General features: G+C 40.0%; 14 protein-coding genes across 14 annotated transcripts; 6 read left to right on the forward strand and 8 right to left on the reverse strand. All coding sequences in view use genetic code 12, as the record gives it.

Annotated features, from left to right (window-relative positions):
• Nucleotides 1-917: 917 nt before the first annotated feature.
• ARX1 (putative hydrolase) lies at nucleotides 918-2606 on the reverse strand (the record flags this gene model as incomplete). Its single annotated transcript, XM_051815910.1, has 1 exon — nucleotides 918-2606. The coding sequence occupies one exon, from the start codon at nucleotides 2604-2606 to the stop codon at nucleotides 918-920; it is 1689 nt and encodes a 562-aa protein (XP_051670632.1).
• A 1098-nt stretch (nucleotides 2607-3704) lies between these two features.
• On the forward strand, nucleotides 3705-4133 carry CANMA_003710 (uncharacterized protein; the record flags this gene model as incomplete). The annotated part of the gene is made up of 1 exon (XM_051815911.1): nucleotides 3705-4133. One exon carries the CDS (start codon nucleotides 3705-3707, stop codon nucleotides 4131-4133), a length of 429 nt encoding a protein of 142 aa, XP_051670633.1.
• A 209-nt stretch (nucleotides 4134-4342) lies between these two features.
• SPP1 (Spp1p) lies at nucleotides 4343-5563 on the reverse strand (the record flags this gene model as incomplete). The annotated part of the gene is made up of 1 exon (XM_051815912.1): nucleotides 4343-5563. The coding sequence occupies one exon, from the start codon at nucleotides 5561-5563 to the stop codon at nucleotides 4343-4345; it is 1221 nt and encodes a 406-aa protein (XP_051670634.1).
• Nucleotides 5564-5650: 87 nt separating this feature from the next.
• Nucleotides 5651-7660, forward strand: CANMA_003712 (ssDNA-dependent ATPase; the record flags this gene model as incomplete). Its single annotated transcript, XM_051815913.1, has 1 exon — nucleotides 5651-7660. One exon carries the CDS (start codon nucleotides 5651-5653, stop codon nucleotides 7658-7660), a length of 2010 nt encoding a protein of 669 aa, XP_051670635.1.
• Nucleotides 7661-7855: 195 nt separating this feature from the next.
• CANMA_003713 (putative peptide hydrolase) lies at nucleotides 7856-8988 on the forward strand (the record flags this gene model as incomplete). Its single annotated transcript, XM_051815914.1, has 2 exons — nucleotides 7856-7882; nucleotides 7933-8988. 2 exons carry the CDS (start codon nucleotides 7856-7858, stop codon nucleotides 8986-8988), a joined length of 1083 nt encoding a protein of 360 aa, XP_051670636.1.
• A 115-nt stretch (nucleotides 8989-9103) lies between these two features.
• CANMA_003714 (mitochondrial 37S ribosomal protein mS35) lies at nucleotides 9104-10027 on the forward strand (the record flags this gene model as incomplete). The annotated part of the gene is made up of 1 exon (XM_051815915.1): nucleotides 9104-10027. The coding sequence occupies one exon, from the start codon at nucleotides 9104-9106 to the stop codon at nucleotides 10025-10027; it is 924 nt and encodes a 307-aa protein (XP_051670637.1).
• A 220-nt stretch (nucleotides 10028-10247) lies between these two features.
• Nucleotides 10248-12065, forward strand: NGG1 (histone acetyltransferase; the record flags this gene model as incomplete). The annotated part of the gene is made up of 1 exon (XM_051815917.1): nucleotides 10248-12065. One exon carries the CDS (start codon nucleotides 10248-10250, stop codon nucleotides 12063-12065), a length of 1818 nt encoding a protein of 605 aa, XP_051670638.1.
• Nucleotides 12066-12120: 55 nt separating this feature from the next.
• MAS1 (Mas1p) lies at nucleotides 12121-13527 on the reverse strand (the record flags this gene model as incomplete). Its single annotated transcript, XM_051815918.1, has 1 exon — nucleotides 12121-13527. One exon carries the CDS (start codon nucleotides 13525-13527, stop codon nucleotides 12121-12123), a length of 1407 nt encoding a protein of 468 aa, XP_051670639.1.
• Nucleotides 13528-13807: 280 nt separating this feature from the next.
• On the forward strand, nucleotides 13808-15103 carry CANMA_003717 (uncharacterized protein; the record flags this gene model as incomplete). The annotated part of the gene is made up of 1 exon (XM_051815919.1): nucleotides 13808-15103. The coding sequence occupies one exon, from the start codon at nucleotides 13808-13810 to the stop codon at nucleotides 15101-15103; it is 1296 nt and encodes a 431-aa protein (XP_051670640.1).
• A 73-nt stretch (nucleotides 15104-15176) lies between these two features.
• EHD3 (mitochondrial 37S ribosomal protein mS47) lies at nucleotides 15177-16622 on the reverse strand (the record flags this gene model as incomplete). Its single annotated transcript, XM_051815920.1, has 1 exon — nucleotides 15177-16622. One exon carries the CDS (start codon nucleotides 16620-16622, stop codon nucleotides 15177-15179), a length of 1446 nt encoding a protein of 481 aa, XP_051670641.1.
• Nucleotides 16623-17154: 532 nt separating this feature from the next.
• CANMA_003719 (uncharacterized protein) lies at nucleotides 17155-18786 on the reverse strand (the record flags this gene model as incomplete). Its single annotated transcript, XM_051815921.1, has 1 exon — nucleotides 17155-18786. The coding sequence occupies one exon, from the start codon at nucleotides 18784-18786 to the stop codon at nucleotides 17155-17157; it is 1632 nt and encodes a 543-aa protein (XP_051670642.1).
• Nucleotides 18787-19086: 300 nt separating this feature from the next.
• SEC62 (Sec63 complex subunit) lies at nucleotides 19087-20001 on the reverse strand (the record flags this gene model as incomplete). Its single annotated transcript, XM_051815922.1, has 1 exon — nucleotides 19087-20001. The coding sequence occupies one exon, from the start codon at nucleotides 19999-20001 to the stop codon at nucleotides 19087-19089; it is 915 nt and encodes a 304-aa protein (XP_051670643.1).
• Nucleotides 20002-20220: 219 nt separating this feature from the next.
• Nucleotides 20221-22866, reverse strand: TPS2 (trehalose-phosphatase; the record flags this gene model as incomplete). The annotated part of the gene is made up of 1 exon (XM_051815923.1): nucleotides 20221-22866. The coding sequence occupies one exon, from the start codon at nucleotides 22864-22866 to the stop codon at nucleotides 20221-20223; it is 2646 nt and encodes an 881-aa protein (XP_051670644.1).
• A 646-nt stretch (nucleotides 22867-23512) lies between these two features.
• On the reverse strand, nucleotides 23513-25432 carry CANMA_003722 (polyadenylate-binding protein; the record flags this gene model as incomplete). Its single annotated transcript, XM_051815924.1, has 1 exon — nucleotides 23513-25432. The coding sequence occupies one exon, from the start codon at nucleotides 25430-25432 to the stop codon at nucleotides 23513-23515; it is 1920 nt and encodes a 639-aa protein (XP_051670645.1).
• Between the last annotated feature and the right edge of the window lie 224 nt (nucleotides 25433-25656).

A 25656-nucleotide genomic window follows, 5' to 3' on the forward strand; every position in this document is an offset into this window, starting at 1 on the left:
TAGTTGAAGTTCTAATAATGGGGGGCAAAACTCAATTGATATGTTGACCACTTCGTTTTTGATTGATTTTTTTTCCTGTCTCGTTGAATCGTTTGTCGTCGTTGTGTGAGTCGACAATTTTCTTTGGAAAAAATTTTGTATGTGGGTGTGTGTGTGAAAGTCGTGTGTCTTGTCATAAAATTCAGAAAAATGGCAAAAAAACTTGACAACACAAACTATAAACAAGATTTATTGGCGGTGTAACATGAACCATAGTTGTTGTGTAGAAATGAGATTGCGGTTGCTCTTGCAAAACCACTCAATGCTGTGTGTCTTATAAGGATAAGCCATCTGTCAATCCTGCACTTCTACAAACACTCTCACTTTGGCCAATGATATCATTGTTGCTTTTTTTTTCCTAGTCGACAAAGGGGTGGATAACTTTGTTGAGATTTGGATCGTCGACAATCGAACTCTTGCCCGCCGCTTCCCCTCTCTGTAATCCACACAAAGCATACATCTCACGTCTTTCCATATCAATCATTCATAAACTCGACAATCTCTTGGTACACATACCTTCAAGTAATTAATAACTCTTACTTACAAAGAAACCAAAAAAAAAAAAAAGAGAGCGAGTTGTTTAAATTATTTATTCTCAGACACTCACTGGCACACATACAAATCATGCACAACAGCGTCTTTTAAATTTATTTTTTTATTTTTATTTTTATTTTTATTTTTGCTCTCGCGTTACTATGTAGGTATGGATGTTTTGCTATCTGAGAAAAAAAAGAGCTATGGGGCGATCGTCGCCCCGTCCGCAGCAGGTCGAACCATGAAGCCTTGGCTGGCAATTAACACCGAGGTATGTCCCACCATGTCAGACTGCTACACGTCTTTGAATAAATAATGAACTCTTCTATTATATCCTCTACTACTCAGTCCATTTGCATAGATTCTACCCCTAAGCTTTGTTGCGTCAATTTGTAGGGACCAACCTCCTTCACCTTGATACCAAAACGTTTATCTTTGGTCAATTGAACCAAGTGGGTGATAATTTCGTTCACTTCGTTGGACAACTTGTATTGCGAATGTATCCAATTCACTCTTGCCGTTGTTTCACCTCCATTCAATCTCAAAACCTCTTGGGTTTGGTCATTGATTAACACGGTTGTGGCTTCCCGCACGTTGGATATGTTGTGGCCCTTCTTCAACAACGACTTCAACTTGATTGACGATATATTCAATTGTGGCAAAGGGATCTCCATGCCTGGTAGGACTGGCTTACCAGCGTCGATACCATGCTTTCCCGTTGGATTCGCAGTTAACAAGATCTCTTTCAATGGAATGAACTTTGTAATTTGGATTGGCTTGCTTTGTATAAGGTGGCGATTGCTCAATTCAGCAGCACCCAATCTAAAACCCTTTAAATCTTCTCTCAATTGATCTATTTGTGTTTTTATTTCATCTTCATTTGCATCAACCTTGATAGGGAACGACTTGCCAATAAAGTCTAATTTGAATGGGTACACGGAAAAGGACTTATCAATCTCACCTAAAAGCTTTCTCGACGTTTTCAACTTCAACTGATGAACAATGGCAAAATCACGAATGAAAATAGATGCTTTAGAATTAAAGTCTTGTTTGCTATTCTTACCACTAAAGTGGTCAATTTCCTCAGTCGTGACTATTCCCAATTCCTCCGAGTTTACTCCACACATACGAATGTCAACATGATAAACTTCTCCTGGAACAACAGTAAACTCATCAGTAGGTATGGCACTGGAGTTTGACGTGGATGCCGGCTTTGTGTTATCGTGTGCCACCAATTCGGAAGATTGAGGGGAGCTTTGCTTCAAGAGACTAGCTTCTTGATGAGACTCATCCCAGACGACACCCTTGAAATCACGTTCAGCCACTATTCCCTCAGCTTGACCAGCCAAGAATCTCCTGATTCTCCTAATCTTTGAACCTGGTACAACAACACAATTGAAACAGGTGGCCACAGCATCAACTAGCTGACGTATCTGGGTACCAGTTATATTCGATCCGGTTTTCAAATGGCTTGGAAGCTTTTCCGGCGACAATGAAGACCCAAGAAGCGCAACAACTGCTTCAGTCGCAATATGCGTAGCGCAGATCGCATCAGCGTTATTGCCCAATAATGGCCCATTTGGCTTTAATTCTGAATTTGTTGGATAAATGACCAAAGTGTGGGTCAAATTGGAAGTATAACCGTCAATCTGAACACCTAAACTGACTGTTACAACATCTCCCTCATTCAAATACAATCCTCTTTCGTCATCAATCTCGGGTGCAAATCCATTTAGTAACTCATTTACATTTATTGTAGTTGGAGTTGAGATCCCTTTCTCGTCAACTTTTTTTACGTAGTGCTGCGATAACAAGTCTGCTAAGAAGGAATCGGTTAATAGACATAGTTGCTGGATGGTCAACTTGGCGGTAGTCCCCAAATGGTATGAGTTGTTGATTAGCGATGTAAAGTAGGTCAACCCAGTTTGAGTAATTTGACCAGCGACTCTATACTTTTCTACCACATCTTCATTGAGAATGTTCTTTTGCTTGAGCAAAATGTCAGCATCTTCCTGATGTACTGCAACTTGCATCTCTAATTGACTTGTGTTAAAAAGAGTGCTGTCTTAAAAAGGATTTGAAAAAATTATTGAGTTACATCTCATCTCACTAAATTTTCAAGAAGGAGTGAGAAATTTTGTAAAACACAAAACGGGAAACATTTTTGCAACAGCGCCTTTGTAGTGGCATTCTAGGCGGTATGTATTTTTCTAGGGAGAGCTACATCCCTAGTAGCACTCAAACGGTGGCAAGAGACACTTCTAGGTCAGCAGATCTCATTCTCCTATTTTTTATATGTTTTCGTGCTGGTATCTTTTTCAACAAAATTTTGCGCCAAATTAATCGAGACATTCTGTCTACTTTACGAAAATCAATGCATTTGAAAACCAACTCACAGAAAATGCATTGATGCAAGAAATCACTCTCCACTTGTAAGTTCATTTCAAACCCTAAGGAGTGGCTCTATTTATAAAATCTAATTTAGTATTTGCTTTGACTGTACGATGCAGTCACTTCTTGCGTTTCACCTACTGAATTACAATACATCACCTAAAAGTCCTGATAGGGAATTATATGCGTAGCTTCGGGGATTAATTCTAGTAAAGCAAGACCTCATGGCTTGTCCACATGTCATATTTATCTTGCAGCAACAACAAAATGAAAATTCGTGCAAATGTTGCTAAATCGTCTCAATGGCAAAATACTGTCTGAGGTAAGGAGTCAAAGGCGTGCACAGCTCAATTCTTCTTCGTTCTTTACTTAGAGAGGCAAAGGTGAAAAGTTTTTACGGAACCTTGGTAAGCTCTACTCTTCCAAAGCTTATCAAGATACTCACCCTAACTATATACATTGTTAAATATACAGATAAAGAATTTATTGTGAACCACTGCAAGCGTTACGTACTTTGTTGAATTTTATCATATTATTTTGCAGCAACAACAAAAAGATCTGCATTTGATTATTTTTCAAACTATCAACAAATCCACAGAGATCAACAAGCACACACAGTTGATCAATAAATAGACTCAGCAAACCACTAAATCCACAGAAATCAAAAAAAACTACACCCATTTGATCAAACAACATTCACATTCGGATTATTTAACTCACCCAAATCAAACTACAGAAAAATGTCATCGTGGGACCAAGTTACCTTCTCATTGAGTCCAAGGAGCAAGGGATGCTACTTAATCACTAAAGAAGTCTTAGAAAAGGTTCCGCAAATCAAAAATTACGAAGTTGGAATCATTAATTTGTTTATCCAACATACATCTGCGGGGCTAACCTTAAATGAGAATTGTGACCCAGATGTTAGAACCGACATGGATGCCGCTCTTGACAGGATTGCTCCCGAAGGTGACCATTACATTCATGCTGATGAAGGTCCTGATGATATGCCTGGCCATGTGAAGAGCTCCACTGTGGGTGTCAGCTTGAGTATCCCTATTACAAACGGCAAATTGAACACAGGTACCTGGCAGGGTATCTGGTTGTGTGAATTTAGAAACTACAAACACACAAGAAGAATTGTCGCCACTATCAATGGAAAGAGGAAATGAAAAACTTCCAGTGTGATGTGAGTGAATTGTTGCGAAAACAATTCTCCATTACACAAAGATGTATACTATGTAGTAATTACATAAGATATTGTGTAATACACAGTTAAAGCTTAGCCTCTTACATAGTCTATAAAAGTACACAATCCAGGCTCGTCAACCTAGAGAACCTGCAGAGTACCAGCCAAGTAATTTGGAGATTTGATTAAACTCTATTTATTATACTGTTCAACACAATAGTTTCGTAAAACTTCGTCAATCTGCCTCTCGATATCCAACTCTCTGGCCTGAAGCTGCTCCGATAGTTTCTCTGCGTTATCGTAAAACAAGTTCCACCAGCCATTGTGGCGATAACACTTTTTCCTGTCTCTGATGCAAATGTCTCGGAACCAATCGAGATCGTCAAGCTCCTTGCCCTCGTTCTCGTTCTCATTTTCCTCCTCATCCACCACCTCCTCCTCCTCTGCATCGTTCATTCTCTTTTTAACCTTGACTGCAATTTGCTCAAGCAACTCCTTTGAGCCTGCAAATTCCCCTATGAGACCATTATTGCCCTTGCTGCACAAGCATAAATCGACACGCTTCTTTTGTTTCCCTCTCTTGGACTTGGCTTTGACTTGCTTCTCATCCTCGCCTTCAGGGAATATTAGCGCCGACAATTTCTCGTTGATAGCCCTTACATCCTCCTTCATCGATTGGAGACGTCCTAGCTCTTCCATTTGTAACTGTTTCTTTTCTTGGACCTCTTTTATCTTTTGCTGCAAGCATTCTACCTGCTCACGTACCGCACGAGGAAACTGATCTATCCTGGTGGCATCTTGCTTGAAGCTCTTTACCTCTTCAAGTTCAGGGAATTGCGCCCCCAATGAATGAAGTTTACTCACATCGCTGCCTACGTGTGTCAATACCTTCTTGATGACACCCTGGTCAAGCATACTATTTTCGAAGAGCAACTGTTGCATGTACTCCTTCCCATGCTCTTCGCTGCAGTATTTGGAACTCTCTGCAATAGGATTATAACAGTGCTCGAGGCAACACTTGCGTTTCCATAAGGTGGTGCCTTCCCCTTTCCATGTGCAGAATTTGCAGTAGTACTTGGCAATCAAGTTGGAGAGTTCGGGCCGAACATTCATACATTTAGCATGAAACCATTCTTCACACCCATCACAAGCAATCATCAACTCTCCTTCATCGGGCTTTCGACATATACAGAAAAGCTCTTCACTGTCGAGGTCATATTTGGGCGCACTTGTGAATTTCTTGTATTGTTTGGCTATCTCCTCGCTGGTTTCCTCAATGTCCACCATTTCTGTCTTTACTATCCCTTGCTTGTTCCTCTTGGATGCTGAAGACAGATGTGGCACCTTCTTTCTCTTAAGAAGGTTGTTATGTGGCTCATGGTGAGATGTATGGAGCTCTATCCCGGCACTCATTTCTTTAATGATTGAAAAGAGCTTTGATTTTATTTCCGGTGATATTTTTTTGAAAACGCGTTTTCTCTCCACTGACAACCACCCCCAATGGAAGAATTGTGCCCTATATGCTCCAAGCCAATCTCCAAGTTGCTCCTAGAACGACATGTCAATAGTTGCTTAGATAACCAAGAGGTCAAGCTGGATACTGAAAATACGACGGCTGACTCCGTCGATTTGAAAGTGGCAAAGAAACGCGATGCTTTTAGCGCCCTAGGGTTGAAGGCGTCTACAGATGTGCAAGCGTCTAAAAAGAGGAAACCTATGAGTGAACTGAAAGTGGGTAACCACATTAATATTCAGAAAAGCATAGCAGAGTCTAAACAACCACCGAGTGAGAATGACGGGATTAAAGAAGAGGAAACACGCGACAACGAAAACGAGCCTACACAATCACCTTCTTCCAACAATTTGGCTAGGGAGATTGCAGAATTGAAGCGGCAAGTTGGGATTCCATTAGCACATAGACTACGACCAAAAACGTTGAATGATTTCATCGGCCAGGAGAAATTGCTAGGAACAGGTGCTCCGTTGAGAAATATCATCAAATCGGACTTGATTCCATCCTTTATACTATGGGGTCCTCCTGGATGCGGTAAGACGACATTGGGTCGAATTATAGCAAAGTCAACAAGCTGCAAATTTGTGGAGCTTTCTGGCGCCAGCAGTGGAGCAAAAGATTTGAAGCAGGTGTTTGTCCAAGCTGAAAATCACAAGAAGCTAACGCAGCAACGCACAATTTTATTTGTTGACGAGATTCACCGATACAACAAAGCGGTACAAGATTTGCTACTTCCTGTGGTTGAAAAAGGTGTTTGCACAGTAATCGGAGCTACAACCGAAAACCCATCATTTTCGTTAAACAACGCGTTATTGTCGAGGATGCAGACTTTTGTTATGGAAGCATTCAGTACTGAGGCAATTGTGAAAATTTTAAACCGAGCTCTTTTCGAAGTTAACCGAACACGCAAGCTACTATACAATTTGCCGTACATGACACTCGAAAAGGATTCATTTGAGTATATTGCCAGCTTGTGCATGGGTGACTCACGTGCTGCTTTAAATGTCCTCGAGACTGTAAATGCCTACCTTTCAGCCGACAGGTTTGAGGAGAAAACGAGTGATGGTGTCACGGTGAATGTAACCGTTGATGACCTCAAAAAGGTTTTAAAGTCGAGAAACTTTCACCAGATGTACGATAAGGACGGCGATGCCCACTACGATATTATAAGTGCTTTCCATAAATCAATACGAGGATCCGATGCCGACGCGGCCATGTTTTATTTAGTGAAAATGTTATCCGGCGGCGAGGACCCTTTGTTTATATTAAGAAGAATGACCGTCATAGCTTCCGAAGACATTGGCCTCCGAGATAGCTCATGTCTTCCTTTTATAGTTTCGGCAAAACAAGCTTTTGAATTTGTGGGGATGCCTGAGGGTGAGATTATATTGGCTCACTGTACCACCAAGCTTGCCCGGGCACCCAAATCTACAAAATCGTATCGTGCATTGAGATCTGCTCAAAGGTTGATTAGTGAAAAACCGGACGTGCTTCGACTACCTGTTCCTATTCATTTAAGGAATGCTCCAACTCGTTTGATGAAAGATATGGGTTTCGGTGATGCCTACAAGTACAACCCCAATTACGAGAATGGTGTTGTAAAGCAATCGTACTTTCCTGATGGCATGGATCTGGTCAAGTTTCTTGAAGATACACATTTGGGTACTGCTAGAGACCCAGATGTTAGCGATGAGAGATACAAACAAGAGCAAGCAGCTGTTGATGATTACAACGATTATAAACAGTATGCAAAGGAGAAAGCTAGAAGACAGCGTTTGGAAGACGGGGGGCCCAATGGTGATTCAAATGGAGCCGAGCCTAACCAATTAGAAACATCACAACAAAGTAATACCGATACTGACTGCGATGAAGCGAGTGAATATTCCGACGATCCTGACTGTACTAACAACTTTGGAAAATCTTATGATGAGTTTTTGGATAGGTACTCACAACCGGACTATTTCAGTGACGATCCACAACCAGAATACTTGGAATGACAGTTATATCAGTCTATTTCTGATAAATCTCACATTATTCATGTGTGTTGGAAGACATGAGGGATGGTAAGTAGTTTGTTTATGCAATGAAATCTCTGACAATGTACAAATAGATACCCCCGATAAGCGCAAAGACAAACATTTTCTTTTTCAGATTCGCAGTAGAAACACCAGTCATCCTTGTGCAACTGCATCATGTGTGGTAGATTTGCTCAAGGCATGGTATGTAGACTATCTTAATGAGAATAACAAGCGACTAACGCAACTATCAGGACTTAAACGATATTCTAAATGAATTCAATCAAGCTATATCAAACACAAATGATGAGAGTGTTGAGAACAACGTACCAGACTCGTCAAGAGTTTCTCAGTGGACACCTTCGTGCAATATAGCGCCAACTAATACTGCATTGATGGTCTACATGGCTGAGCCACAGGAAGGCGTTACCCAAAAGTACGTTTTTGAACCTCTGAAATTTGGGTTGGTTCCATCATGGGCAAAACCAACTGATCCTACACCGGTGAACAAAGGCAAGCAAAACGAAGGAGAAAAATACTCTCGTGAATTGGGCAAGCACGAAAGCAAGTACTTTAACTGTAGGAGGGAGTCACTCGCCGAACATCGTGCAGTTTGGTCGTCTTGCAAAAAGCATCGGTGTGTTGTACCCATTCAAGGGTACTTTGAGTGGCTAAAGACAAAGAATGAAAAGACGCCTTACTTTGTTCACTCCCAAACGGCACCATTGATCTTTTTAGCCGGGTTTTTCTCTCACAACTATAATTACAAGGATAATTTTAATGTCAAAGATGAATGCTTATCCACCTTTACAGTGATTACAGCACCTGCTGAAAAGTTAGACAAGTATGATTTATCTTGGTTACACACGAGGAAGACTTTGGTTATCAAGCCAGGCTCGGCAGCTTGGTTTAAATGGCTCGATTCAAAGAGGGAATGGGATGATTCATTGATTGACGAGGTTCTAAACACGAAAACGAATGAAGCATACGCGAGTATAGAGGCGTACCAAGTGTCAAACGATGTTGGAAATCCAAGTAACAAGAGTGAAAACATTCTCAAAAAGGTAAATGGCAAAAAGGGGGTTTCAGATTTTTTTAAGAAGCATGTCAAGCAGGAGGGGGAGAATACCAAAGGCAGCAGCATCAAGCAGGAGGGAGAAGATGTCGAGAGTAGCAGCTTCAAACAAGAGCCAAGTGAAGATGGTAAAGAGATGAAAGTCAAAACGGAAAGTAGTTCTCAACCATCATCAAAAAGGTCCAAACATGGTAGGGACGACTCTTCAAAGAAAGTCAAAATTGAAGGAGACTAACAGTGTGAGATATTCTTTGGTAGCAGTCACAAGCGAATTGAAAATTAAAAAAAAAAAAAAGAAAATTCTGAAAATTTTGTATTTCATGTAGTTTCAACAAACACTCCGCTTCTCAATGAAACAACTTAGCAGCTCTTCTATCATCCGCGGTATAAGATCGTACTCGTCTTCACCAGCGAGCAAACCCGATTTGTTTCTCAACCCTCATTCCTGGCAAGGATTACCAGCAGATCAAATTTTTCAATTACACCAAATTAGAAAGAAATACTTGGGTGATGCGTACAACCCAACCAATGAGGAAAGAACAGCTATATTATCCACCATTACATCGCTAACGGCGAATAAACCAACTTTGGATTATGCATTTGAAATTGAAAACTTCAAGGAACGAGTCATGAACAATACGCCCATGAAGGACAGAGGCAAGCCTCAGAAATTGAGCAACATGTTTGTGATAAACTCTGGTGTTGAACCGCACCATGCTAGACGCATAGATAACTTGCATAGGGTATCCGCATTTGAGATGCCCTTGTTGTCCAAATACCAACAACCTTACACGCCAAGACTGAAAACAGAAGCGCCAATTAAATTGACATACAACTCTGATTTCGGTGATGACATAACCAATAAGCACAACAGAAAGGTTACATTATACGTTGAATTGAAGGACTTGAAGCTTAACAAAGAACAAGAGCACAAGTTTAAAATACTTGCTGGTCGCAGATTTCATTACGGAACTGATTCATTTCAATTAAAGTGTGAAAGGTATCCACATGCAGCTCAGAACGTTAATTGGTTAATTGACACCTTCAATAAACTTGTAGCAGAATCCAAGGACCTTAGTAAGGAAACTTTTGCTGATATTCCTTTAGACAAACGTCACATGAAAACGTGGACTACCAAACCAAAGCCAGCTTTTCCTGAGGAATGGAAGAGACCACAAGATGCTCCAACAAAGAGACACGAAATTATAAATGAACTTGTAGAGATGAGTAAACAGAAGTTGGATTCCGACCACCTTGGCAAAATTTCACCTTGATTCGTATGGGAATGGTTTTATAGTTTAATAATGTATATAGCTTTCCGCATAGCGCGCATATTTCACAATCTTTTTGTGTGTTTTGATGAATGAAAGGTAAAACAAGAAAACAAAAAAAAATCAACAAAACTGAAAGCCGAAACGTTTTCTCTTTAATCCAACTTTATTGATGTGCATTGTGCGGTAGCAAGCGACAAACTTTGATAGATCAAATTCAACCATGAGAAATACACACGATGCATCAACAACACTAGATGATATCATCAATGAATTAAAGTTAACATACGATGCATCCAATGGTCTATTGGATGGTGATTCGATTCGAAGTATCCCAAACGTAAACACGTTAACCAACTTGAACAAGTTGTTTAGTAATCTAAAGAAGGAATTGAGTCTGCTAGAACAGAATGATGAAATAGTGTTGCAAAAAATTGAAGCGACTCAAGGTGGTAAAGACGAAACGAAAAAGCGTCCTAGTGGAGTATTAGATGATAAGGAAGGCGATGTGGACCATGACGAAGATGATGATGTCAAGAGGAGGAAGCTAGATTCTAAAACAAATGATGACGGAGCTAATGATGTAACAGAGGAGAAGGAAAGGCTAAACCTGAAGGACGACCCAGTTCCTCCTGTTCAATCAGGATCCTTTTCACACGATAACGATACAAGGCTCAAGAATCCCAAATCGGAGTATGTGGAGCCGCAAGTACTATCCGCAGATGCAATCTCTGCTCTCGGACTTTATTCCGAAAACAATCACGGCTTAGAAACCCACGGCAAGGAGTACTTAAAGAGGAAATATGGCGTGGCATCCTATCCAGAAAATGACCTACAAGACTTATTACCTGGCAAAATACCGAATATAGATTTCTCAAAAAATAAGCCACCAACTAATCAGGTTCAGTTTAGTACGTTCCAATCGTATATTGAATCGTATTTCCGCTCATTCAGTAACGATGATTTGAAATTCCTCGAGGAGAGAAATGTAATCCCTCCCGGGTTTGAAAAATCAGGTTACGACCCCGATGTTTCACCATTTATTATTCCAAAAGTGGGCAAGTTTTATGCTGAGTTGTGGGCCGAGGAAGACTCTACTTTGGCGTCTAAACTAAATTCACCAGCTCTTTATGCAAATCTGGTTGATGCGTACAAAGCAAAAGGGTCTATAAATTCGTTAAGTGATGATAAGCTTTACACCGAGGAGGTTTCATGTGGGCCTTTATCTAGCAGATTGCTATCAGCGATACTAAGCAATCATGAGGTGGCTAATGAAGATGGCGAGGATGAAAGAACTGATGATGTACAAAAAGCAATAACAGGAAAGAGTGAAAACGGTAATGACCATTCCAATAACTTGTTAGCGCAAGATGAAGTTGCTACTCAATTGAATAGCAGCGAAGATTATAGAGTAACCACTGATTCAAACGATTACCAGTCAATCGAAGATAGACTCAAGCGAGAACTCAAATACATTGGTATATTCATGAATTTACCCACCAAGGATGATGGAAAAGCCAAAGCAGGTAAGACGTCTGGACGGGCACCAAAGAGGCCTTCAATCAGTATAGTTGACAATGACGAGTGGATACGAAATAAAGAGGATGACGAGGTTTGTGCCGAGATAAGGACTTTGCAAAATGAATTAAGAGAGGTGACAAGTAGGAACCGGGCCAACAAGAGGAAGTTGGTTCCCATAATTCAAGATAGTATTGCTTATCAAGAATACTGTACGATATTAGAGGATTTGGATAAGCAAGTCGATCTGGCGTACATGAAACGATCAAAAGGAAAAGGCAAAAAGAAGAAAGTAGATGCAAATGCACCACAACAACAAGCAGTAAACAGCGGACTCAGGGCACTTTTGGAGAAACGAAGAAGGTGGATTGACTCCATCGGTAAGCTATTTCCACCGCCAGAAGTAATGAAGCGAGAACCGTCAGAACTGATTCTTGTAAAAGAAGGCACAGTTGACACAGAATTGAACGATGAAGAGGGTGACAATACCGGTTCGAATGCTGTGGATTTAATTACACAGTAGATAGAAAATGGTATATAGATATGTATTATTTACAATGGAGTTTGATCTACTCCTTCTATTTAAAGTCCATACCTTTATGTATATCCGAAATCGAAGGTAAGGTTTGAACATTACCAACAGCCGCCAATGCTACAGGCTTATTCTTCAATCTATAGTTGGCCCAGTTCACCACGTCATCCTTGGTAATCGATTCCACTCTAGCGAAAACGTCTTCTGGTGATAATCTATATCCCGTGTTGACCACTTGCCGTCCGATATCTTCCGCAATTGCTGTAGAATCGTCCAATGCAAGCAAGAGCGAAGCCTTGAGTTGTGCCTTGGCTCTCTCCACTTCTTCGTCGGTGACGTTTCCCAAACTTAGCCTACCCCATTCTTTTTGAATAGCATCGACCAATATACGCAAATCTGCCGTGCTGTCGGCAGTAAAGTAGACACCTAGCAAACCGGTATCTGCATATGAAGTAGTGTAAGCCATATACGAGTTAGCAATGGGCGTTTTGTTGGCCCCCCCAGTTGCAGCAGTTACAGCTAAAGGAGAAGGTGAATTTGACCCAACACCGATGGACCTATCCCAAGTTCCTATTATACCATTAGCCACAGAAGCAACAAAGAAATCAGGAGCTGACCAGCTTACACCTTCAACGGCCAATGCAACATGGGTGGTTGGCATTGCATTATCTTGCACTCTGATTTCGTCGCCGTAGAAAATTGGCAAATCATCACCACTTTGTTTAAACGGCTTATCACTCTTTTTTATATTGCTGAAATACTTTTCTCCCAACTTGACGAGATCTTCATGTTGAACGCACCCAACTCCAATCAAGGCCATTCTGTCACCTTTATAATTCGTGGTGATGTAATTTCTCAAATCCTGCCTATTTATTGTTTTAATCAAATCCCGTGGACCCAAAATTGTTCTTCCTAAATCCTGATTTTTAAAAGCAACAGAATGCAAATGGTCAAAAACCACCTCGTCGTACATTTTGTCAACCTCATCACTTTCTTGTAAAATGACATATCTTTCGTTTTCTATTGCTCTCTCTTCTAATTTTGATTTCGTCAACAAGTCACTCAATATATCGACATTCTGATTTAAATCTTCAGCTAGACACTTGGTATAGTACACGGTGTTCTCTCGCGATGTGTAGGCATTTATCTGGGAGCCCAAATTTTCAATCTCCAATTCCAAATTCAACTGAGTTCTTCGATTTGTTCCTTTAAAAGCCAAATGCTCTAAAAAATGGGCAGTACCACTAGATTTGGGATTGTCTGCTCTTGACCCTGCATTTATCCACACTCCGACGGTAGCAGTCTTTGTTCCAGGCATTGATTCGCTTGCCACCGTCAACCCATTAGACAAGATTGATGTTTGATAGGTTGGAGTAGGCGTTGCCGCCGTAGCCAAAAGTCGACGTGGGCATACTGCCTTTGCTTGTTTAAGTATACGTATGGTACTGAGCATCTTGTTGAAGAAAAAAGGAAAGGAATAAAAGTGTAATATGTACTGTAAGATTTGTAGTTGATAGATGATGACTTAATAGAAAAAGACTTGGATTAATAATTTAAAAGTCTATAGACAAAAAAAAGATCACCTCTAAAACTTGGTAGCGATACATAGAGAAAAAAAAATATGAAAAGAAGAAAAAATGTCAAAAGTGAAAACATAGCGACTTGACAATTGATATCAAAACTGCATCTTCATTACTAACTATCTCCAAGACAAACACACATATCGTCTTATAATGGCTTATACGGCTCCAGCAGTGGTAATAGACAATGGGTCATACACAACTAAAGCAGGATTTGCTCTGGATGATCTACCTTCACTCGTTTTCAACTCAAATTACATAGTCGACCAATCCACCAACCAGGTGATTGTAGGAGATGATGAGATGGAGCAGTATTCCCAGAACCAGGTATCTACATTACTAGAAGATGGATTGATTTACAATTTTGACAATATCGCTCATAACTGGCGATACGTGTATAACAACATTGACAACCACAACGCAATAAACTCCAATGAATTTCCCTTGGTAATGACAGAACAGTCATGGAATACCATGAAGTCAAAGGTGAAAACGTGTCAGATTGTATTTGAGGAGTTTGAGGTCCCTTTGTTTAGTCTTGTTAAAAACCCGTTGAGCCAATTGTACCGATGCGGCAAATCGACTGGGTTGGTCATTGACGTGGGGTCTAGTGTTGCTAGCGTTACACCTATTTTGGACGGAGTAATACAAAGCAAATCCTCGTTTCATTCGAAATTCGCCGGTGACTTTCTCAACTTGCACATTTTAAACTATTTGGAAGGAAAAGTGCAATCTGTTGATGAACTATTGCCCGCTTCTTATAGAACTGCGTCGGGATCATTCAAGTCGTACTACATGTCATCCCACGTCTTGCAGGAGTATAAAAACCTATCTTTAAACTATCAGGTATCCAATCTTGAAATTTACAACCACAAATTCTTGGACGTTAGCGATCAACGAAACTATTTAGAAAATTTGTTTGATCCAACTTTAAACAAGTTGCCAAACTTGACATTACCCGAGCCATCACTTGATTTACCTGCTTCCCAAGGCTTAACTAATTTGGTATTTTTAGCCATCAGAAATCTCGAATCTTCTTTATTACCAAGCAATGACGATCCTAGTGCGCAATCGCAAAATCGGTTCGCTAGATTTATGGAGATCTTCAAACAATTGTTATCCAATGTTTTAATAACTGGTGGTACATCGTTGGCAAGTGAGTTGCCCGACCATATAATAAATGACCTCAAGGCATTGATGCAAAAGTGTTTCCCCAATTACCCCTTTTCATACCATGTTCAACAAATTAGACCCACGCAAAACAACGACAATGCCGATATTTGGGATAGACAATTTGGAAGTTGGTTGGGTGCTTGCAATTTGGCAGGCATGTTGAACGAGAACGAAGAGAACTCAAGCAGTGCAAAGATTGCTTTGGACAATTGGTTTATTTCCAAGGCTGATTACGAAGAGTTGGGAGAGGATTTGATACTTGAAAAGTTCAAGTAGAATTCGTAATAAAAAAATTGTATCTTATATAATAGTAGTTACTTTATAAAATGTATCATAAGAGCCAAAAGTTTCAATTCTTCCAAGTTACGTACTTATTGTCGTATTTTGCGGTTTCGCCATGCAAATCCAAGATTTGTTTAATCTTCAAGTCAACACCCAATTTGTCGCCAGTAGTGGATTTGAAGTACTTAAAGACCTCAGCAGGGGTAGGCAAATAGGTTCTGTTTGAGCCATCAGTGCCAGCAATATAAGCTGCAACTTCTTTATTTCTAGGCAAGCCAAAATTTAAAGGATAATCTTTGTAATCCAAGCCAAACCATTCTTTGATCAAAGGTGGGTTAGGTAACAACTTGAGCGTCTCATCTGTTTGTGTGAGGATGTCAGAAACATATTTCAGGGTCACAATGCTGGGGTCGTTCCATTTAGGGAAGAATGGGTCCTTGATTTTATCAACCAATTTATGAATAACGCCTTTTGCAAAGTCGTTTTCCTTTGGTGGTAATTTCTGGATATTAGTAGCCGAAACCATCTCCAATGTAAACTGTTCTTTGATTGAGTTTTGCAAACCACGATTCATCAACTCAAATCCAATAGCCAAGGATGTTCTGGGCTTTTGTAACAACTTTTCCAAGGTTTTTTTGGCAAATGGTGACGACTCACTTTGCTCTTTGAAATAGGCCAACACATCGTCGATATTCTTTTGCGAAAATGCTTTGTTGTTCAATGCAAGCTCATCCTCAGTTAATAAGAACTTGTAATCAGATGGCAACCTCTTTTCGCTAAATTCATTCAAAATGCCATTTACTTGTTGGAAGTATTGAGTGTTTCCAGACACCAATGAGACTTTTGAAATGTTATCAATTTCTGGAGGTTGCAAGTTTGCCAATCTGTTGACCAATTGGGGGATCTTTTCCGACTTGACGTAATGGGTAGCAAATCCAGCAAAATATGCATCCAAACCAGACAAGATTGTACCAGTCAAGGCAGTGTAGTATCCAATTTTATCGTCCAACCTTGGCAAAAAGAATGTTGTTCCTACATCAGGAAAGAAGCCGATATCCATTTCTGGCATAGCCAATTTCGTCTTTTCAGTCGCAACACGGAATGGAGCGTGAACAGATAATCCAACTCCACCTCCAAATGTGATTCCATCCATTAAGGAAATATATGGCTTTGGCAAAGTCGAGATAATATAATCAAGATTGTATTCCTTGTCAAAGAAGTCAGCACCATATCCGGGGTTTCCCTTGACTATTTGGTTGGCACATTCAGCCACGTCACCACCAGCACATAATGCCTTTGGCGAATTTGTGGTTAAAATGATGACGTTATTCTGTGGTTCCTTGGCGTACTTTAATAAATCTGGGGTGATCAAGTTGACCATCTCCGTGTTCAATGAGTTCAACTTCTTGACTCTGTTTAAAGTGATAATTCTTGCATGATTCTTTGTCGAGTGCAAAACAACTGCCTCGTCTAGTGCTGAGCCTGAAGTGGGGTTTGCTGATAAATGAGACATTCTGGTTTGCTTAAGTGATGAAACGTTTCTTAGGGATCTAGCTGTTTGCAATCTATGTGTGTACCTGACCGATAGGAAAATTTTAAACATACACAACTGTTGGAAAATGTATTATTTAACGAAGTATCACAATATATATATAATAGCCAATAGATTTTTAGGCGGGTTGAAGGAAGAGAGAGGAGGGAGGGTTGTAAGTAAAAAAAGACGGAGAAAAAAGAAAAAAAGAAAAGAGTTTACGCGCCAAAGCAAAGAGGTTTCTGTCAAAAAGTGTGGAGAGTGGGGAGAGAGGGAGAAGAAGCCGTGGAAATAGAAAAAAATCAATTGGTAGCAACATGTCATCAGAGGATGTGACGATTTCCTTTACATGGCTTCATAACGAATATGGCATTTTATTGGCATGAAGATGGACTATAGGCTAATCGAAGAGAAAAAATTAAAATTGTGATTGTAATACATTTGATACATTTGCTAAATCAATCTCATCAGCCACCCTGAAAAGCTCTGAATGGGCTTGATAGCTTTATCTAGACTAGGAGGACTGCAACAAATCGTATTGACTTACAAGGAGACATTCCTCTCGCTTATCCTTTTCCTCTCCATTAGCCTTCACGGCTGAAAAATTTCCCGTATATTGTTTCGGTAATTGGTAATGATAAAATTTCCCCGTTTGATAAGACCCTATTAGGATTAGACCCCCATTGAATCCAATGGCTACTTTATTATGATTGCTATTGTTGTTGGACGACCAAGCATGTTCTGGCAATTTGATGTAAGCAAACGACCGTCTTGGTGGTTCCCAAATAAGATTATCAAGATAGTCTCTGTATGGAATCTTGTTTAAAAATGAAGTTGTGTATGGGTTATGGATAAATTTGCTTTTAGTTTTACTAAACCACGACTTTCTAGCCTTGTTGCCCAGTTCCTCTTGCTCATTAGATGAAGAATTTAGCGCCTTTGAAACAAGCAAGTTGGCGAGACTTTCATTGAGATCCTCAGACGAAGATCGATGGTTTTCCCCGTCGCTTTGATCGTCATAATCACTAAAACTGTTTCCATGATCAGTTTCGTATGTATCATTATTGATTCCCGTTTCGTTAGAGGACTCTTCTTGAACGAGTTTAAAGAAATGAATGGTATTTGATTCCGATCCACAGCCCAAGATTGTCTCATTATTGTTAAAACAGAGCGAATTTATTTTGGCCACATTATGTCCACGACGTAGATTTTTTACCAGATTTAAGGACACTTTTCCCCCTTCGGCAATGGAAAGCTCAAATACTCTCACTATAGTGCCTTTAACTGATGCAGTTGCAATTTTATTACCCCTGTGCGATATTGAAATCTGGCCAATTGCCGAGTCATGTGCTTTGAAGATTAAAACAGGTGCTAAATTCATTGCGTCGTAAATCATAAGCCAGCCTTCACCGTCATCTTGTATATCTTGAAGTGTCACATCTGAATTGGTAAGAGCGCTATTGGTTTGCTTTACTTTTGGAGTGAGTTCAATGTACTCGCCAAGACAGGTGTGCTGATGGGGTTGTTGAGTGTTATTCAAATCTTTTGAACTAGTAGACACATTACTATCTCTTCGTGGCTTGACAAATAGGTCCTCATCTATTATTGAAATCACAGGTATGCACAACCACGATTTATCATCAATGCTCAAATCCCCTACAAAGGTGTCAACATTAGGACTTAGTCTCAAGACCGAAAGTAGCTTAATACAACTCAAATCATAGATATGGAGCTCCCCGTTTTGCAAAGCAACTATTAGTCTCTTTCTGTTCAACTTCACATCAACTATACTAGATTCAAATTCCAAATCGACAATCTTTAGATTCTGCTTGAGATTGAAAACCTTTAAATATCGGTTATAGTTAGCTTCGGGCACAATGATAGTCAAGCTTGTAGAGAATAGCATCTTCAATAGTTTCGTGGGACAATTTCCACTGATAGAACCAGCAGCAGCAGCTGCTGCATTAGTGTCTGACGCAGTATCAGAGCTATCTATTGAATTTGACAATGTCCTTCGAAGCTGGGTTTCGGAAGATGAATACAACTCCCCAAAAGGTTCACAGTTGAATATCTTGTTTGCGGTGCTGGTGGCAATAGATACCAAAGAGAAATCGGGGTTGAATGAAATATTATTTATTTTGGTCATCTTAGTAATTAATCAGTAGTTGTAGTCCATCAAGTGACTAGGCAGTTGTTTGTTGCTCGAATTCTGTTTATCGGGTTAGCTCCAAATTTTCTTTAAGCGCGTCTTTTACATCCTCGGAGTTCGCAACAGAGGAAAATGTAGATAGAGGTACTTCAGGTCACACCAACTTGAATATGACAATTCTAAAAGCAAATAAGACGCCCACCTACTTGTAAATGCAGCCATATCTCTACAAAATGCTTTGATCCTTTTTTTTTTTTCATCAATTCCTCAATCTATATTCAAAGGCAAAGGAAATACTTACTCATCAGCCACATTCTCCAATGTAACCTTTCTCTTGTTCTTTTTAGCTCCACTCGACCCATTTTCTGTCACCTCAACACCACTAGCTTTTTTCTCCCCACTCGTCAAAATAGGTTCCACTTTTTCGCCACCCTCGGCATTGTCACCCAATGCAGACTTTTTTGACTTTTTTGACTTCTTTGACTTCTTCTTCTTAGGCTCTTCCCATCCATATAGTGGCACAAAACTTTCAAAAAAACCGCAGTCCTCAAACAAGTTGGGGAACAACCAAAATGGCTTAGGGAGCGCTACGAGTGAAATCACGTATATGATAAACCTCACAATTGCAGTGGCAAATAACAACCCAATCAAACCCAAAGCAGCCATTGATAAATACCACACTCCTCTCCTCATGAAATTAGGCCATAATGGGAACAAGATGACGGTGAAAATACCAGCAACCGCTAATATACTGTACAATAAAATGTATGGGTTAGGTTTGGTGTACAACCATCCGTAATAAAAGTTAGGATCAACCACAGCCTTTTCTGCTCTCTTTAATGTAGGCTTTTCACGACTTGGTTTCCATCCTTTAACTGCTTTGACTTCGGCGTAGTGTAACTTCTTGACCGGTATTATCATTTGATTTTGAATCAACAACACAAACACCTTTTGCACATCCTCCACACTGGAAATAGGTGGCAATCCATTCCTTGCATTCAGCTGCTTAGTCTTGTAATCATCGCTCAAAAGCGCCCTTTCAAACCGCTTGTACCTGAAAAACTCAAGATCATTTTTGTTGTCGAATAAACCGACCCTCTGTTTCAAAATTGGATTCTGGAACAAGTAGTTTGCCACGTTGATAGCAGCAGGAGACTTTTGAGCCGAAGTCTGAATTTGGACCTGACCTGTTGACGGGGTTCCACTAGACATAGGTGGCTGATGTGATCGAATTAGTTATAGACACCTGTGTTATGCTACGTGAGCAATAACGGTGTGCTTTTTTTTTTTTTTTTCGTCAACGTCACACTTGTAGCCGAGATCCAACCATTGCAATGGCTACAAAGGAACAGAGTGGCAGAAGATTTCTCAATTCTATTGTCTTTTTCTTTATTTAAGAAAATGAAAACTAAAAATCTACACCGTTGGTGCCTACTTGGCAGCAGATACTCCTTTTAGTTCAGTGCTCCTCTTCCTCCTTAATGATGCTTGAAGTATAGCATCTTTCGACTTGACTGAACTAGCACTATTGGCAACATGCCCTCTGTCGTCCAAGTCTACAGAACCAGCACTCTCAAATAAGGATACAGTTCCCGCCAACAAACCCAACGTTTCGAGAACTTGAGCTGGTTCTGTCAAGTGTGCGGTAGCTACTGTCTTTTTCGAAGCTGGTCCCACAGCAACCGGGAAGACTCCATAAGTTCCAAACTCATTTTTTGGAGCATTGTCCAACTTCCACTGGTTCTCAATCTTGTGCAATGACTTGAACATGTCTTCATCAGTCAAGTCATCACCTAAACACAAGACAAAGTCAGGTAATTCTTCGTGGGGTACATCGCCATTGTATTCTTCTTCAAGCGATTGCTTCTTACCATGTGGATGGGTGACAAGCCTTTTGACAATTTCGCCCTTGTTTAAAAACTTGGGCCTTACCTCGATATTTGCCTTACCTGACATCACCTCAACATCATATTCACTTGCTATAGTTTCATTTAGTTCTTGGAGGCACTGTTGAGCCTGGTAAGCTCCTAATTCAGGGTCGGCTCCTCTGTAATGCCAAGTCAATGCAACCTTTTTAATTTCGATGTTAGATCCAGGTGTTTGCTTTGTATACTTTTTGAATACGTTTTCCACCTTGGGTTGCCACGACATATCATAAGCTTCGGCTAAATTGACCCAAGTTTTCGATCCCAAATCTTTAATAAAGCAGCCGTGTTCAGCAGACAATCCGACGTGCTTTTTGCCCATCCATTTTTCCAAAAAAGCTTGGTCTCTTCCAGATATTATCCATATTTGATTATGTGGGTCCGAGGCCAAAATATCCAACACCCGGTTCAATTTGTCTGAGGGGATAGCAGCTGCAGGGTCCTTCACTATTGGAGTCAAGGTTCCATCGTAATCAAACAAAAACAATCTTCTTTTGGAGTGGTTGTAATTCCTCAACAAAAGTGGTCGATTTAAAGCTGGAGTGTAATGATTTGAGTGAGTGACCACTGAATGGCCAATTATATCACGGATAAACTTCGAAGTCCAGTTTTGAATTGTGTTTGAAGCTACCTTCTTGTAAAGAGTGCTCTCCAAAGCTTGCTTTTCTTCGTTACTGAAAGATAACGCATCATTAATTGTCTTTGACACACCAACAGAATCCCATGGGTTAACCAAAATGGCCGAGTTTAATACCGACGCAGTACCTGTGAATTCCGACAAAATCAATGGTGAATTATTGTACTTTTGACAAATCACAAATTCAAAAGCGGTTGTATTCATACCATCTCTAACAGAAGTAATCAAACACAAATCTGCAACACGCAATAAAGCCAAGTACTCGTCTTTGGGAACTCTCATTTGGTAGTGCAACACCGGCGTATGGTTCAAAGTCCCGTACCTCGAATTGATTTGATTTATCAACTCTGTTGCCTTTTGTTCGACATTGGCAGAGTGACTATACCCTGGGGTTGAAACCTGGATTAAAACAACCTTTTCTCTCCACTCGGGGTACATTTCTAAAAACATCAGGAAAGCCTCAAGTTTTTGCACCACGCCTCTAACCTTATCCAACCGGTCTCTTCCAACAATGATTTTCTTTCCTTTGTACAAATTCCGGATAGCTTCAACTTTTTCATTGATGCTGCTAGACTCAGAAAATGCATCCTGTTCAATTTTCAAAGTATCAATACCTATCGGTAATGTCTCCACCGAAATTGTTGTTCCATAAGCAAATATTTGATTTTTGGTCACCTCGCATCCCAAGACTCTTGCACAACAGGATACAAAATGTCTTTGGAACGATTCAGATTGGAAGCCAATTTTATCAGCGCCAAGTAAACCATCGAGTAATTGACTTCTCTTTGAGAGGCATCTAAAATACTCAGATGAAGGGAACGGTACATGTAAGAAATGGCCGATGTAAGCGTCTGGAAATTCCATACGCAATAACTGCGGCAACAACAACAAATAGTAATCATGAATCCAAATGACATCACCTGGTTTGTAAATCTGCTTGATCTTGTTGGCATAGGCCTCGTTGAATTTTACATAATCATGCCATTCTTGAATTTCGTCTTTCCCATCAGACGGAGTTCCCTGGAAATAGTGAAACACTGGCCAAATTACATTTTCAGCATATTTTCTCCATCTTTCTTGATCACGTCTTAACAACCAGATGGGATGGATGTTCTGCGACCCTATGGCCTTTTGAAGCTTTTGTTCGATCTCCTCCTTGTCCTCGTCGTCGAGGTACAACGGGTCGTCTTCCAAGTTATCAGCAGTAACATTTACTGTGTTCTTCACTTTGTTCTTCAACTCTCCTGTCCAAGCAATAACATGGGTTTCCCAATCCGTGTGCTGTTGTAAAAAGCTCTGCGATGAAAACAAAGCCAGACTACCATGTACAATGTCAACGTCCCAGTAATAACGTTTGGCTTTGGAGTCATAGTTGCTGACAATTTGAGTAGGCAAAGTTGTCAGCACATTTAGAATACGGCCTGATAATTTTACCTTGTCATTATTTGCAAAATCTTTCGGAGATACCGTACGAGTGATGGCCGGAGATACTTTCAATTGATTCAACTCAGGCATTTCAGGGTAATTTTCTATGTCTAGATCGGTAGTAAAGGTTACTGAAAGTGATGTGCTATAGTACCAATTTTTATAACGATATGTAACGGAGGTGTCGGTTGAAGTCTGTGATAAATTTATAAATATCACGGAATTCAACAAATAAGAAAAAGTTCATTTGCCATAGATTGCGGTTGTAATTTATTTAATTTTGTTCTCATTCTCGTTTTGTCCCACCGTGTTGTTGTGTCCATTAAAGCAGCAATCGAATTAGACACACAAAATTTGCTAGAGGTGAGAAGGCCTTTGTAACAAAGCTAGCTGATCACTAACAACAGTAGAGGAAGATGCTAATCTACGTAAACTAAACAACATTCTCGTACTACAACGTAGATTCTCCCACAACAGGTTTAACAAAAAGTTTCCAATTTTTTTCTTTTCACACAATTATCAACAAAGTAAACATATGTATACACGTAAAATGGGATTGGAAGTAGTCCAACGTCCATGTAAGTTTCAACAAAGTTCAGCTTCAATTATTAACACGAATAGGGCTTGGAAAAAACAGAAATAAGATAGACCAACACAAACGGGAAAACAAGAAAGCTCTGCCTTGTTCCCTTTTTCTAATGCCTATTGCCTTATTCATTAAAGTTCTTCGTCACATTCAAGCCTCTTCTTCAGCAGCGGCACCGGCTTCAGATTTTTTGTACTCTTCGTATGCGGTTAAAGCATCCTCGAAGTGGTTGTTGAATAACTCATCGTCGTCTAACAAATCCAAAATCTCTTGGTTTTCCAATCCCAACATCATACCAGTAATCTTACCAGCAGCCTCAGGTTCCTGAGCCTTTCCAGTGGAGACAATTCTTGGGTACAACTCTTCACCCAAAATTCTCTTTTGTTGTTCTGGTGGGACACTAGAGATAATGGCAGCTAAATCTTTAGCTGGAACCTTAACACCAGCTTGAGCAGGGTAATAACCTCTTGGCTGTTGTTGTTGTTGCTGTTGCTGTTGTTGAGGTCTTTGATCTTGGAATTGAGGTGGCATACCATAGACTGGAACGGGTTGTCCATTTGGACCTGGTCTTGGCCATTGTTCAGGGAAAGGTTGGTTTCCTCTTCTCATCATCATTTGGGGGTTTGGACCTGGGAAAGGAGCGTTTCCTCTTCCACCTGGTGGGAAAAATCCTTGTTGACCATAGTACATTGGAGGCATGAATTGGCCTGGGAATCCACCTGCAGCTGCAGCATTTTGCATTCTCATTTGGTTTCTTGCTTGGATTTGTTGTTCCAACTGCGAACGTCTGACATCCTTACGTTGAGCCAATGCAACGTACAATGGCTTACCATTGATCATTCTTTGGTTCATCTCAGTGATTGCCTTAGTTGCTTCTTCTGGGGTACTGAAACAAACAAAACCAAATCCTTTAGATTTACCAGCGTCATCAACCATAACTTTAGCTGAGGTGATAGTTCCAAATGGTTTGAACTCTTCTTCCAACTTCTCTGAATCGATCTGGTCATCCAAGTTCTTAATAAACAAATTGACACCTTGGTATTTGGATAATTTTTCCAATCTGATTGCTTCATATTGCTTCTTTAATTCTTCAGTTCTTTCTCTCTTCTTTTGAGCCCTACCAACGTAGATCTTTTGACCGTTGATTTCCTTATCATTTAAAGCTTCAACAGCTTCGGTAGCCGACTTGTGGTCTTCATAGTTGACGAAACCAAATCCTTTTGACTTTCCGTCTTGATCCTTTTCCAAGTAAATGGAAGTAATCTTACCATATGGAGCAAACAAGTCTTCAAACTCTTTTTCAGAAAAGCCCAAATCAATGTTCTTTACGTAAATGTTGGTGTAGTTTGCCTTCATTTCTTCAAATTTGGATTCACGGTCCTTCTTTGACACATGCTTACCAACGTATACTTCACGATCATTCAACAACATACCATTGACGTTTTCGATGGCAGCTTCAGCAGCTTCAGCAGTCTCGTAATGAACAAATCCAAAACATTTAGATTGTCCCAAATCATCAGTGGCAACCTTACATGATAAAATTCTACCGAAAGCCGAGAAAGTATCGTGCAAGGCCTTGTTGTCAATTGCTGGATGCAAATTCTTGATAAAGATGTTTCCATCCCCAGACCTTCTGGCAGATGGGTCTCTTTGAGACCACATAATACGGCATGGTCTACCTTCAACAAGACTATAGTTCAATTCATCAATAGCTTTTTCACCATCTTCGAATTTGTGGTAGTTAACGTAAGCATAACCTAAAGATTTTTTGGAAACAGCATCACGACAAACTCTAATAGAGGAAACTTGGCCAATAGGAGAAAAAATCTCAAAAAGGGTGGCTTCGTTAACTGATGGGTTTAATTCACCAACATATAATGAAGCTGAGTTTTCTGCAACACCACCTAATTCACCTTGTTCTTCAGAAGAAGGTTCAGCATGAGCACCTTCAGCTGCAACATCGGATTCAACCGCTTGTTTGTTCTCGGCAGGAGCAGTGGATGATGATGATGAGTCGATGTTCAATTTCTCCAAGGACTCTTGAAGTTGGTTAGTCTCAGCAGCTGACATTATTGATGTATGAATTTTAAACTGAAGAGTTTGTAAGAATTGTGTATAGGTCTTTTTTTAAAACAAATTTTTCAAATTTTTTTTCTTTTTTTTTTTTTCTCCCTTCTTTCAAAAAAAGAATCCTCTAATAAAAAAAATAAAACCTTTCGTGTATAAAATAAGTAGGTGAAGGAAAATATAAAAAGAAAAAAAAAAAAGAAAAGGAAAAGGAAAAGTTCTCAGTT

The sequence above is a fragment of the Candida margitis genome, assembly GCF_024628925.1.
Source record: "Candida margitis strain CBS 14175 chromosome Unknown scaffold17, whole genome shotgun sequence".
NCBI lineage: Eukaryota > Fungi > Ascomycota > Pichiomycetes > Serinales > Debaryomycetaceae > Lodderomyces > Lodderomyces margitis.